Source organism: Pelophylax lessonae (genome assembly GCF_965119305.1).
Source record: "Pelophylax lessonae genome assembly, chromosome: 4".
Taxonomy (NCBI): Eukaryota; Metazoa; Chordata; class Amphibia; order Anura; family Ranidae; genus Pelophylax; species Pelophylax lessonae.
Window position 1 is genome coordinate 143,629,038 of NC_138771.1, and position 14,868 is coordinate 143,643,905.

The 14,868-nt window shown below is 45.5% G+C and overlaps 1 protein-coding gene across 1 annotated transcript in view; it reads left to right on the forward strand.

The window, feature by feature from the left end:
* Positions 1 to 27: 27 nt before the first annotated feature.
* Positions 28 to 14,868, forward strand: part of CHKB (choline kinase beta) — a gene marked incomplete at its 5' end in the record, with an annotated part of 89,852 nt that continues 75,011 nt past the window's right edge. Inside the window, one exon of the mRNA XM_082255409.1 lies at positions 28 to 326. Within this exon, the coding sequence (XP_082111535.1) occupies positions 28 to 326 (299 nt within the window). The remainder of the gene's footprint in view (positions 327 to 14,868) is intronic.

Consider the following 14,868-nt stretch of genomic DNA (forward strand, 5'->3'; position numbering starts at 1 on the left):
AGTATGAGCAGTGCTAGCCGGGGCAGTATGCAGTGTGTGGGAGGCGCCGATACCCGGACAGGGGATGAGGAGGAGAGCGGGGAGCCGCCTGTCATTCCGGACGGAGAACATGTAGAGCAGCCAGTGACTGAGCCCCCGGGGGGAGTCGCCATCTCCTGCCCACCTCCGGCTCCTCCATCCTCCTCAGTGGAGCCGCTCTCCCCGGGAGGACGAAGACTGGAAGTGACCAATGAGCTTCGCCTGAGAGCCTTCACCCTGTGCCGGGAGTACCTGGGGGGAGCCTGGAGGAGCATCCAACCCCAACACATCCGGGTCTCTGTGGTCAGGTAATGTCTGTCATTGGTGGTTCTATTCTATGGGGTCCCTTCTATCTGCCTGCACACTCCACCAATCAAAGCCATAGGTTTATTCATAGTCATCACAGAGGAAGAGCGAAACGTTTCGGGGGCAACGCAGGACCCCTTCATCAGGCATGTCACCCGAGCATTCAGCACTGCAAACATACATGAAGTAACATCCACCAATCACACATGAGGATCACTGCATGTTACTTGAACCACTTCACCTCCGAAAGATTTACCCCCCCCCCCCCTTCTATTGAATAGTGTAGATCAGGGGTGTCAAACTCCATTTCATCGCGGGCCACATCAGCATTATGGTTGCCCTCAAAGGGCTGGTTATATCTGTAAGATTAGATGTCCAGAGAACCCCATGCCCCTTTACACCTGTACATGAGATGTCAAGAGCCCCCCCATCAGCAGTCAAGAGTCACCCACCCTTCCTTACATCAATGCACCCCCTTACCTTGTGCTGCTGCCAGGAATAAGATGCAGGCGGATCTGGGAAGAAGTGCAAGATCTGGAGGAGAACCAGAGAGGGCTGAAGTCAGCTTCCAGAGTCTGCTAAATGCTGAGACGGGGGGGGGGGGGGGCAGAGGCAAGGTGGTGGTGAAAGGTGCAGGTTGTGTTGGAGGAGTTCTGTCCTCCTCCCTGCTGCGGACGGCTGGGAAAGGAGATGGGGACCGGTGAGACGAGCCTTTCTGCAGCTGCACAGAGGAGTGCAGAATCTGGCAAAGGAGTTCTGCCCTCTCTTCTGCTGACTACAGAGACAAGGGGGATGCTGCAGGAGAGATGCGAGGGCCACATATAATGGCATGGGGGGCCGCATTCGGCCCACAGGCCTTGTGTTTGACACCTGTGGTGTAGATCATCAGATAATGCCTTCAATGATCTGCGCATGCAAAGGATGTAACGTCACTCCAGCTTATATACCAATCAGCTGACGTGGCGTATGTGCAGATCATCAGAGGCAATACCTGAGGATCCGCAAAGCGCCAAGGGAGAATGTAATCGCCAGATCCTGCCTGGCTCTCTGCTCACAGCCACATCCGCCCCTCAACACAATCAGCAAAGTACTGAGGGAGAATGTAATGATCCGATCCTGCCTGTCTCTCTGCTCATTGCCTATAATTGACCGATTATGTGACAGGCAGTTTTGGGTGTGTTGCAGGGCAGATTTGGAGCCAGGCAGAATCTGACGATTACATTCTCCCTTTGCTTTGCTGATCGCCAGATAATGCCTCAGACGACCTGCAAATGCGCAGTGTTGATGTCATTCCAGCTGATTGGGATATCAGCTGGAGTGACGTTATGTACTGTGCATGCGCAGATCGTCTGAGGCATAGCCGGCGATCAGCAAAGCGCCGAGGGAGAATGTAATCGTCAGATTCTGCCTGGCTCTCTGCCCATGCGCTAAAATTGACTGATCACGTGAAAGGCCGGTTTTGGTGTGTTGAAGAGCGGGTTGGGATCCAGGCAGAATCCGACCATTACATTATCCCTTGGCGCTTTGCTGACCGTCAGATAATGCTTCCGATGATCTGCGCATGCGCAGTGTTGACGCCATGCCAGCTGATCAGGATATCAGCTGGAGTGACGTTACGCACTGCATATGCGACGATTGTCTGAGGTGTTATCCAACGATCTGCACTATTCAATAGAACACCCCTTAATAGGACCAGGCCATTTTTTTGCGATACGGCACTGCATTACTTTAACAATTGTGTGGTCTTGCAACATTGTACCCTAAACACTTTTGACTTTTTTCCCCACAAGTAGAGCTTTCTTTTGGGGGTATTTGACCACCTGTGCGATTTTTGTTATTTTTTGTGCTATAAGCAAAAAAAGAGCGACAATTTTGAAAAAAACAAACAATATTTTTACTTTCTGCTACAAAACATTTCCAATAAAAACATGTATAAATTCTCATTTCTTTATCAGTTTAGGTGAATATGTATTCTGATTAGAGCTGCATGATTCTGGCAAAAATGAGAATCGTACAATAAATAATAATTTCATTAATTATTATTATATTGATAATTCACAAGTCAAACTGCTGAAAAGGTAGTGTTATGTGCAGAAAATGTAATCCCTAAATAAATAAATGTATATTATAATGAAATATATATATATATATATATATATATATATATATATATATATAATTCATTCATTACAATATACATTTAATTATTTATTTTTTAGGGTTTTCCCCTCTCTCCTCCCCTCCTCTGTCCTTGATTACCTCATGTGATGGAAAGCTCATCATGCCATGTGAGCTAGAGGCCAGGATGGAGTGCAGCGTCCATGTGGTCTCTGAAGGTACCGCCCATCAGTGGATGCTGTCTCTCACTACTGACGTCAGTTCCTGTATTGGCGGCGGTGTTGTAAAATTTTCTCGGACCCGTGAAAAAATCGGACCTCGTCACTTCCGGGGACAGAACATCACAAAACAGCTGATGGGAGTCGTCCGTGCGCATGCGCAGAAGACATTTTTCGAGGTTTGGCAAAATTATAACAGAGAGCGCCTGTTAGCTGGCATCCACTCACCTGCTGCCACCAGGCCTTGTTGTGTCACTGCCACATCACCAGCCATCCCATAAAAGTCAATAGGACTGTCAGTGAGTCAACAGCAAGTCAGAGATGGAGCCACTGCGGGACAGAGATGACAGTTGCTCTTTAACCACCTCAATACTGGGCACTTAAACCCCCTTCCTTCCCAGACCAATTTTCAGCTTTTAGCGCTGTTGCAATTTGAATTATAATTGCGCGGTCATGCAACGCTGTACCTAAACCAAATTTATGTCATTTTTCCCCACAAATAGAGCTTTCTTTTGGTGGTATTTGATCACCGTCAGGTTTTTTCTTTTTTGGTGCACAAATAAAAAGACTGAAAAGTTTGAAAAAAAAAAAAAAGTTTTTTTGTTTGTTATAAAATTTTGTAAATAGATATGTTTTTTCCTTCACTGATGATGCCGCACTGACAGGCACTGATGAGGAGACACTGATGGGGTGGCACTGATATGCAGCACTGATGGGCACTGATATGTGGCACTGATAGCACTGATAGGCAGCGCTGATGGGCACTGATTGGCAACACTGATGGGCACTGATAGGTGGCATTGTTGGGCGGCAATGATCGGCACTGATCAGGACTGATGGGAGGCACTGATGGGCACTGATAGGCAGCACTGGTGGGCAATAATGGGCACTGGTGGATGGCACTGATAGACGGCAATAACGGCACTGGTGGGCAGCACTGATAGATGGCATTGGTGGGCAGCACTGATAGGGAGGGCACTGGAGGGCTCTCTGAGCCCTGTTTGCCATCCCTGGTGGCCATGGTGGGCATCCCTGGTGGTCATGGGTGGGCATCCCTGGTGGCTCTAGTGGCACCCTCCCCCCCCCCCCCCCCCTGGGCTGCACTGGTAATCAATGTTCTGATTACCAGCACAGACCCCCCCCCCCCTGTGATCAGTGAGTAATTAGAAATACTCACTGATCACCCCCGCTGCAGCACCGATCCTCTTCTCTTCTCCTCACTGACAGGATCTGTCAGGAGGAGAAGAGATCGAAGCCGTTACAACGGCTCTATTTACATTACATGACGGCTGTGATTGGACACAGCCGTCATGTGATCAGGAGGGCCAATCACAGGGCCCTCCTGCCGAATGATGTTGCTCTGTGTCTGAGGGACACAGACACATCGAGATCGCGCCGCTGCGCGTGCCCGCGGCAGCGCGATCTCTCTCCTTCTGAAGGACGTTCCGGAACGTCCGATCAGAAGGAGGAGACTCCCACCCGGCCGTATATTTACAATGGCCCGGGTGGGAGGTGGTTAAAAATTATGATTTGAATAGAGTTGATTTAAAATAAGCCTTTTTACTAGTGATGGCGGGACTGCAATATTGCGGCAGATAAATTGGACACTAACTGACACCTTTGATGCTTTTTGGGCACCAGTGACACTAATACAGTGATCAGTGCTAAAAAAATGTGCACTGTCACTGTACTAAGGACACTGGCAGGGAAAGGGTTAACAGGGGCGATCAAAGGGTTAAAATATTACTAAACCCACAACGGTAAAATCAGTCTCTATATGTAGTTAAGCATGCTTGTTATACTCACTGTGGAACCTAAGGGGTTAATCCTCTGCATTGTGTAAAAAGACTGTTTGATCCTGTCTTCTCTGATCCTCCCCTTCTTCCACAGTCCCCAATCCATCTCCTGGTAGTACAGAGCCTTGGAGTCACTCTAAACATGTTAAGTTCGGTGTGTATTGCTAGAGTTTTTTTTTTTATTTTTTAGTAGAGTGCATATGATTAGCACAGGGCCAATCAGCACTGTCCAGACAGAGGGTCAGGGGTCATGCAGCCTCATAGGACAATCGGGGGGGAAATGAAAACTCATCCTACAAGCTTTAAACAGAAGCTGATAGAAATCACAAGGCTGCTATATACTGCTGATGAGAAAAGGTATTTAGCAGTTTATATTTACTAAAAATATTGAATTTCCATGTTGTGTACTGTGGGAGACCGGATAAAGTGAATGCAGGGTTCCGGGTTTAGTAACACTTTAACTGTGTGCCTAGCCTGTGCTTACTTACTGTGGGAGGTGCTTTGACTGGGGGACGGTAAAGATATTTGTTCTGCTTTGCAGAAGCAAAGGATCAATACCTTCCCTTCTGACAGAAGGACAATCTGCCTTGGTTACATAGGCATATTGTCGTTCTGCCTGTGTAATCGATGGGTGCCGACGGATATCGAGTCTGTGGTACCCGCCGCTGGGCTCCCGCTGTTTTAGATCACAGCAGGAGTGGGTTCCTGGCGGCACGCGCCCCCCAGACCCAGAAATGTCAGATCATTTGGATTGGTGGATGTTACTTCACATATCTTTGCAGTACTGAATGCTTGTCTCATGCCTGACAAAGGGATCCTGTGTGGCCCGAAGTGTTGCACTCTTCTGCTGTGATGACTGTGAATAAACTTATGGCCAGTCTACAGCTATATGTTGCTGCAGCACCCATAAGCCTTAAAGGAGAAGTGTAGCCTAAGCTTTTTGGTCCTACTTCTCCTATGGATCATAGAAGTGTAGTTTGTTCTGCTGTAAACCCTTTTCAGCTGACAGTGGGCTTTAGTTGATTAACGTCACTCAGCTGGTCCAGGCTCTGAAAATATCCCAAACATGTGGTTGGGATCTGCCCAGATGCCTGAGCCAGTCACTTCCACCCCTTCAATAGCCTCTTGCTCCAGTGAGCGCTGGAGGAGGGTGGAGCACAGATTAGTCACCGACTTTGTGCAGGCTGAGGACTGAGAGCTAAACGATCAGTGGTCTGCGATCGCTCAGCTCTGTCTTAGAAGCAGCAAGAGACAGATGCCGCTGGGATTGGTGAGCATGATGTTTGTGGCCAGCAGCTTCCTGAAATACCACACCACCCCTCCCAGGAGGCCTTGGGGTTCTCCATGGTGCTTGTATCCCGTCATCAGCAGGCAGCTGCCTTTTCTGGGATATTCCAGTTGGCCCCCTGATGACTCAGCACATGTACATCATGTGGTGGAAGGCTGCAAGAGACAGTGGTCCCCCTGATGTCAAAGATGATAATGAATGATGGCAGGGTGTGCAGCAGATTCTCTACAGAACATTGGTTTGCCAGGTGTGAATATTTTTTTTTATGCATAACCCACCAAAAAAATAAGAAGGGGAAAAAGGAGTATGGGTGAGGGTTTTTTTTTTTTTTAAACCTGCAAGGCAAAGTTACAATGTTCTAGAATGCATCACATACTAGCACATTATGTAAAACTTAGCTTAAAACAAAGCCCTCCAGCAGCACACGAACACAGCTGCCAAGGCTTCCATCTTCAATTAGTCTTCCTTCCAGGTTGGCGGTTTCCGGTCCTTTGATTGCATGAGCTGCGATGACATCACTCACGCCTATGCATGGGAGCCGCTGTTCACGGCATAGGACTCTGAAGGAATGGCACGGGTATACCGTTCCTTCAGAGTGCATGCGCTGGTGACGTCACTGGCGGCTTTGCAAGTAAATACGGTGCACATTTAGGAGATACTTACTGTACTTATAGGTAGTCCACCTTGTAGGCTTACCTATTGGTAAAAATCAACCAAGGGAGTTTACTTCCACTTTATTTCGTTTGAATGCGGTGCAGAAATAAATAGGCTGCTCCTGATGTCACATCGACGAAACGCATAGAGCATCATTACATCAGTTCTGCTTGGGCACTTCCGGTCTGTGGAACGCACGGCCTTCCTAAACTAGCGTTGTTGTTGTTTCTCCTTTGTTTGTGAGTATAATTTATTACTATTTGGAATAAACCATATATTTATTTCCTAACGGATGTACACTATGATAGGGGTCTTCAAACTATTGGCCTCCAGTTGTTCAGGAACTACAATTCCCATCATGCCTCGTCATGTCTGTGAATGTCAGAGTTTTACAATGCCTCATGGGATGTGTAGTTCTGCAACAGCTGGAGGGCCGTAGTTTGAGGATCCCTGCACTATGAGACCTCTGTTTCCATTTCTGCATACCTGTGGTAAGTTACTGGATGGAAGTGAGTAAGAGATTGGCGTTTGTGGTCCATGTCAGAGGTCTTTACTACTGGGCACGTATAGGAGAAGCCATATACAGTCTGTGTGTGACCGATGCTTATTACCCCTGTAGGGGTTCTTCTCTGGTGAGTGCGGATCTGGGAGAGAGGGGGAGCACGAGTGTACCCACAGTCACGGCTTATCACTGAAGATTGGAAATTACTGGCACTTAATTATTTCGTTTTTTTTACATACTGTATACAATTTTTCATTTGATGGATTTTTTTTCTAGGTTATAGACGTATTTATTGATTGAGAGTATTTTTTGTTTTTTCACACTGTATGTGGAGTAATGTTTTACACATACAGTATTTCTCAATATATTCATTTCTGTCACTCACTTGGCACTTAGTCCCTTTAGATTGACACTTCTGTTCCTTGGGTTTATGTATGCACTTTTTGCACTTGAGCACTTTATGGATTTGTGCCTTATAATTGTTTATAGTATTTTAATATTTATTATTGACATTTGTCAGACCCCATGCACTTTCATTAGAGTTTATGAGTTTTCATTCTCACATACTTTCTCTTACAATTTTGATACATTTTTAATCTGTCCCAAAGGCAGCGCCACCTATTTTTCCCTTCATTTTTTATTAGTGTGGTGACACCGCCACAATTGTGCTCCACTGAGATTTGCTGTCATGGCAGATGGGACTTGTAGTCTTTTCACAGATCCTTTGAATAGATGATGCCATTTTGTTTCTCCTACTTGGGCACTGGAGATGTGGTAAAGCTTAGTGCTCATTAGTGCCAGCATGATGTTTTGAGCGGGTGGTTATTTTTTTTTGTTTGGTTTATTTTTTGAGGCAGGGAGAAAAAAACATAAGTAAAATATGTCGTTTCAGAGCCGGTTCGCACTACTCCGACTTGGGACGCGACTTGTGCGACCTCAAGTCGCCCCAAGTCACTTGTCGTTACAAATTCAATGTAAATGAATGAGAGCCGTCTTAATATGCACTACAGAAGTCGCTCCGACTTCAGAAAAGGTTCCTGTACTTCAAGGCGACCTCTATCCGACTTGTGCACATAGACTTCAATGGGAGTCGCCTCTAAGTCGGATCCTTATCTATTTTCAAGCGACTGTGATCAGACTTTCCAGGAAGAAGAAAGATTAGCCAGGCATTTCCCACAGACAAAGTCGCCTATCATTTGTCTCTTCAAAGTCTTGCTAAAGTCGCGCTAAAAAGTCGCTCCTTCACAGGGTGACTTTCTGGTCGTGGTAGTGTGAACCGGCTCTAATAGTCCATTTAAAAACATAATACCTAGTGTACATATAATAAAAACAAAGGGACAATTTCACATTGATCTTCACATAATGATGTATAACACAGGGCTCGACAAACCCGGGCGCCAGGTCGCATTTGCGACTAGAATTAGCGACCTGGCGCCTGGGGTGCCCTGCATAGGGTGTCCTGTCCCTTTTGAGCCCCCCACCTTCTCCTCGAGTGCACGGACTTCCGCGCTGTCCAAAAATTGAGGCCCCGGCTTTTCGGCCTTCTTCTGTGAGATGAGAAAGGCTAGGGCAACTGGCGCCCTCTTGTGGTGGCCGGGAGTAATGCATGTTCTTAATGCCTTTCCATCTCCTTCCAAAGAGGAAATGAAAGGAAAGTTTTTTTAAGGCTTCATCTCTCTGTCCAGTTACCTTTGCTTAAAGGTAAGTGGACAGGGAGTATGGTTATTATTATTAATTTATTTTTTAAATGTAAAAAAAATAAAAAATTTTTCTTTTTTTTTTTTAATTATTAAAAAAGTTTTTTTTTCCAATTCTTATTAAAAAAAAAAAAAATTGAGAGATAGAGATATAGATATAGATATATATATATATATATATATATATATATATATATATATATATATATATATATTTTTTTTTTTTTTTCCTCATCGCCGTGCCACAGCCGAAGGCCCCTTTCACACGGGCTGTCTGATCAAGTCCGCCTGTCAGTTTTTCAGGCAGACCTGATCGGACCCTTCAGTCTCCTCTATGAAGCAGTAATCTGCCGCCATCTGATCCTGTCCGCCAAAAACAGACGGATGGTGGTTCTATTTTCTATCCATCCCGTTGATCGGATCAGATGGCATCGGATGGAAAGAGACAGTCTGTTTCCATCCAATTGCGCTATAGAAGAGAGTGGAGTTCTAGTCGTATTTATTTGTAAATTTAGTATCCGTTTTATTAAATAAAGCTTGGTTGTAAGCCCCGGTTCACACTTATGCGATGCGGGAAGGCTGCGAATTCGCAGCCTGTTCCCGCATCGCAAGCGCGCCCCTGGCAGTTCACACTGCCATATGCGATACGCTGGGGGTGTCAATGTAATCTTAATGACACCCCCAGTTTGATCGCATATCGCAGTGCGATCTTGCAGTTCGCACAGGATCGGATCGCACAAATGTGAACCGCTGTGCAATCCGATCCTGATGCGGCTGCAAAAAAGGGTCCTGAGCGTCTTTGCTGCGGGTGCATTGCGAATTTAGCCATACAAAGTGTATGGCTAAACTCGCACCGCACAGCCGATTGCATGTAATGAAGGAGCAGTGCGCTCCGATATTACATGCGATCGCCGCAGCCGCATGAGTGTGAACCGGCACTTAGTTTAAAAAAAAAAAACTGGCTCCTAACTTTTTTAGCTGGCTCCTAGATTTCAGGCAAATTTGTCAAGCCCTGGTATAACATGACAATGGTTGCCTCTATTTCCAACGTGTTGGAGCCTTGGAAATACCGGCAACCATTCTCATGTTCTAGTCCATTCATGTTATACATCATTATGTGACATTGTGAAATTATTATATGTACACTATGTCTTATGTTTTTAAATGAACTATTAAACTACATATTTTACTTATGTTGTATTCTCCTTGCCTCAAAGTCCCACAATCCTTTAGGGTATTTTTTCTATTTTCATTTATATTGGGATGTTGGCAACGAGACTCCATACTCTGCAAGGGTGAGTTGGTATCTATTTTGTTTCCTTTTTGAAGGACCCATTCAGTGAAAAAGAAATGGTCTTGTATTACCATTACAGGATCACATGTGAATGTGATACCTGCCGGTTTGTTTGCTGTGTTGATCATTTGGTATAATAAGGCCTCGTTGGCACGGACATACTTAAAGCACAGCTCCGGGCAGGTGTGTGCCCTTGAATGCTGATTGCCTGTACCTATACAATCTATTAATTGCTGTTATGAGTCACCTGGTGTTTTCTGTGCACCCTGACTCTTAGCTGTATGGAGTGTCGACATGGCAGGTACAAAGATTACTCACTGATCACAAGCAGTTTCCTCTGGGTCTTGCACAATGTTCGCTTTATTCAAATATTCAGTGTTGTAGTATAGGATCAATAGTCTGGAGATAATGGTTTTATTATGAGTGCTAATATAGAGTAATCACCTAACACAACAGTAACTTTAATTTCATCATATGTGCTTGGTACTCAGCCAAGACGTAATGTATATATTTAAAATTGGAAATATGTGAGCTGCTGTTGATGACTCCTTCAATAAGGAAGTTGCCTTCATCACACCAGCCTTTCTCAACCCTTTTGCTGTCCAGGAAGTCTTGAAAGAATTTTAAGATCTGGAGGAACCCCTGCTAAATACATTTTTATATCGTCACTTCACAGTAAAATCAAATAAAGAGTAAGCTTGCTCTATTCTTCAAAATACATTAAAGTGGTTCTTAAAGTGGAGTTCCACCCTATTTTTATACTTACCTCCATCTTCTCGCTCCGGGTCACCTGTAAAAGAAATGGATAATCGCATATTTTTTTTTTTTTTACTTACCTCGTAGCGAAGAAAAAATACTTACCTTACTTCCTTCTTCCTCCTTCCTCGGCCGCGGCCCGTCGTCACTTCCTGGCTCTGCAATGATTCCTGGGAGCTGAACGTCATAGCTCCCAGGAATCATTGCGCCTGCACCGGCCCCGACGTCCGTTCCGGGTCGCGCGCGTCATCCCCTTCTAAACAGCTTCTGGGCATGCCCAGAAGCTGTAGAGGGATGACACGCGTGACCCGGAAGTGACGTCGGGGCCGGCGCAGAGCATCGTGGGACCAAAGAAGGCGGAAGAAGACGCCGAAGGGGATCTCGCTGGCTTCAAGCTGCCCACATCTGAGATGGCAGCGCTGGACAAGACGTTTGCAAGGTAAGTATTTGTCCTAACAGGTAAGTGCAACCCGGGACAGATCAGGGGCTAGCCATTGTGGAATGCACTAGCCCTGACTGTCCCGGGGGTATTAAAAAAAAAAAAAAAAAAAAATCCAGGGTGGAACTCCGCTTTAAGGCTCAAGGTTTTTTCCCTTTCATGCATTGTATGCATGAAGGGAAAAACCTTCAGTGTGCAGCAGCCCCCCGTCCCTCGCCTCATATACTCACCTGAGCCCAATCCAGCAATTTGCATGAGAGCAGAAGCTCACCTGGGTCTCTCCCTCCTCATTGGCTGAGACACAGCAGTAGTATCCATTTTTAAGCAGCTTGCTATGGGGGAACTTAGCAGGGGGAAGGCGCCAGGAGTATCGGCAGGGGACCCGAGAGAAGGAGCATTGGGGCTGCTCTGTGCTAAACCGTTGCACAGACCATGCAAGTATGACACGTTTGCAATTTGGAAAAAAAATATCTGCACCCTTACAAATGCTTTAATAATGGCTGGAAAGTAACAGATTGTTTTTGTTAGTGGAAAAATGCTCCCTGGTGGTCAGTGGAGACAAGCGCCTTGTGCTGGTGATCAGTGTGGAAGTGAATGACCTTGCTTACAGCAAATGTCAGTGGGAATTGCTTCCTTACATTGATAGTCACTGTAGGTGGGTGATCAATCTGATTGCTCATTGCTCCTATCAACCTCCAGGGAAAGCCTGAGTCCTTCTGATACATGAGCATCAATACTTTCTGAGGTACTGACCTTCAACTTGCATTTCTCACATTCTGACTTTCCTTGTCACATGCTTGTTTTGGGTCAGTGACACAGGACATGCAGTATTATAGACAGGGACTGCAGTATAGCTAGCATTTCACAAGGAGATTAACGTTGTTAGTTTTTGTATTTCTCTCAGCATGTTTTTCCTTGAAGTTGTATTCTTCAAAATATAAACTACTTCACTTTCACAATCTGTTTTTAAGGCCGCAGAATGAAAATGTCTGAGCCCCTCTGCTCTAGATCAGTGGTCTGCAAACTGCTGCCTGCAGCCAGATTCGGCCCTTTGTTTGCTTTTATTTGGCCCTTGGGGCACTATTTCCACCCACTGATAACAACAATGGAGAAATAATTCCCCCCACTAACGCAAATGAAGGGGCACAATTCCTCCCAATGACACCAAGGATGGGGCACGATTCCTCCCAATGACACCAAGGATGGGGCACGATTCCTCCCAATGACACCAAGGATGGGGCACGATTCCTCCCAATGACACCAAGGATGGGGCACGATTCCTCCCAATGACACCAAGGATGGGGCACGATTCCTCACCTGCGACATTCGATTTGCTAAAAACAGACTGATGGGGATTGGCTCCCCTTTCTTCTAGTGGATCGGATCAGATGGCAGTTGGGTGTCAACAGGTGTTGTGTTTACATCCCACCGCCTATAGAGGAGAGCGGCCTGTGTCTGTGTCTGCTCTGCATAAGTGAAGCAGACACTGACCAGCCATTCACCTGCTCGACGGGATCAGTGGACTGACTCCCTGCTGAGCAGGTGGCCTTCTGGTGGAGTCCTCCCTGTTTGAAAGTAGCCTTACAGTGGGTGCTGCAACTGCACTGCAAGGTTCAACTGCTCATTTATGTCTGGTATTGGAAAAGCATTCACCTGATCCTGCCTTCCTTCCTTCCTTCCTGGCAGATGGCGCTCCCTCTTGCCCCAGTGGTGGACTGTCCTTTAGCATCCTCGCATCCAATGCAGGGCTATGGACTCGCCTCAGTCCTGATGATGTCAGAAGAAGGAGCATGGGGGAGAAGAGGTTGCCAGGGACTGGTCTAGCAGTACGGAGGGTCCTGGAAGTAAAAAGGGATTTTCCAAATCCCCTAGACCTAAATAAACCGGTGACCCTTGCAGTGTGGGTGCAGCCCCAGTGCACAAGAGGCGTTTTCAGGGTGACTAGACAAGTGTAAATTCCGTTGTTTTATGTTGGGAATATTGGCACTACGGTTGTGTTTATTGAACTTGGTTGCTGTGCACCTAGATTCTTGATTTTATATGGCCACAATATGAATGAGATTGGTCCAGCTTCAGATTGGCTCAGGCTCCTGTGAATGTACATGGGGGGGGGGGGCACATGTAATATCTTTCTTCACCAGGCACTTTCTTCAGGCTCGTTTACACTTGCTGTTGGTGGTGATAAAAACTGGCAGATAAGCCAGGGTTTTACCAACCCCTGACAGCCCACCCTAAGGCCATTTTTCATCCATCTGTTGACGGGATGAAAAGCGGACATTGATGCATCTCTATGGAAAAACGGATGGTTTTTATAAACTGACCAACGCTCTATTTTTTTTTTTTTTCCGTTAAAAAAAAAATATGGACGAAAAACTGATGTAAACTGACAAATGGTCAGTTTTTCATCCATTTTTGCAATGGTAATGGATGTAAAAAAAGCTGATGACCACTAATGAATACTTCATCGATTTTGACGTGACTGAACTGGTGAAATGAACGGTCCGCATTTGTGTAAAGGGCCTAAAACAGCCCAGCAGCCGGAAAAAGTCCTATACCTGCCGCAGCAAAAACTTTACCCCCCGTTGCATTTGGCGGGCAGTACTGTCGCAGAGTGCCACTCATTCATGTGATGAAAGTGATCTGACACTTTTTTTTTTTTTTTGACCTGTCAAATCATGTCCAATCTCACGCTGAACTGAGGCTTAAACTGGAGAGTGCAAAGTTTGGTGCAGCTGTGCATTGTAGCCAATCAGCTTCTTACTTCAGCTTGTTCAGATAAAGAATAAAGTCACCTTTTGTAACATATTACACCCATATTCAGGGTGTAACATATTAGAACAGACCAGCCCCTCACCTCCCTGATCCCTGCTGTGATAGCTAGCGGGTTCTTCTCCCTCCCAGCTAGCTGTCACAATTTAAAAAAAAAAAAACGTGGCCGAGCGGGGCTCTGCCCGCCCTGCTGGGTCACTGATTGACGGGGCTCTGGGCAATAAAAACTACAAGGTCCAGCAGCCTTTGTGGCCGTCGGGTTTTCAATGAACTACCACGGCCTTGTGGAACGCCATTCTTGCTGTCAGATTGTATCTACTTAGCCTTACGGATGTACAGGCAAACAGATACACTGGCAGATCTGCTGATCAGTGGTGCAATGCTCCAAAATAAATGCATGCACATTTTGTACCTGGAAAACAATGTGCATTTTTTTACGAAAAGTGAACTTCTCCTTTTAACCACTTCTGGACCGGAAGATTTTCCCCCTTAAAGACCAGGCCATTTTTTGCAATTTGGCACTGCGTTATTTTAATGGATAATTGCGCGGTCGTGCGACGCTGTACCTAAATAAAATTGATGTCCTTTTTTCCCCACAAATAGAGCTTTCTTTTGGTGTTATTAGATCACCTGTGCAATTTTTTTTATTTTTTGTGCTATAAACAAAAAAAAAAAAACTTTTCACATTCTGCTATATAACATTCTCAAAAAAAAAAAAAAAAAGAAAAATCAAAATTTTTTTAACATTTTAGGCCAATTTGTTTTCCGCTACATATTTTTGGTAAAAAAAAAATCGCAATAAGGGTATTTTGTTTGGTTTGCGCAAAAGTTATCGCGTCTACAAACTCCGGGAAAGATTTGTCGTTTTTTTGTTTTGTGTTTACTAGTAATGGTGGCGATCTGCGATTTTTAGCCAGACTGCGACATTCTGGTGGACAGATCAGACTGACATTTTTGACTTTTGGGAGGATCAGTGACAATACTACAGTAATCAGTGATAACAATTTGCACTG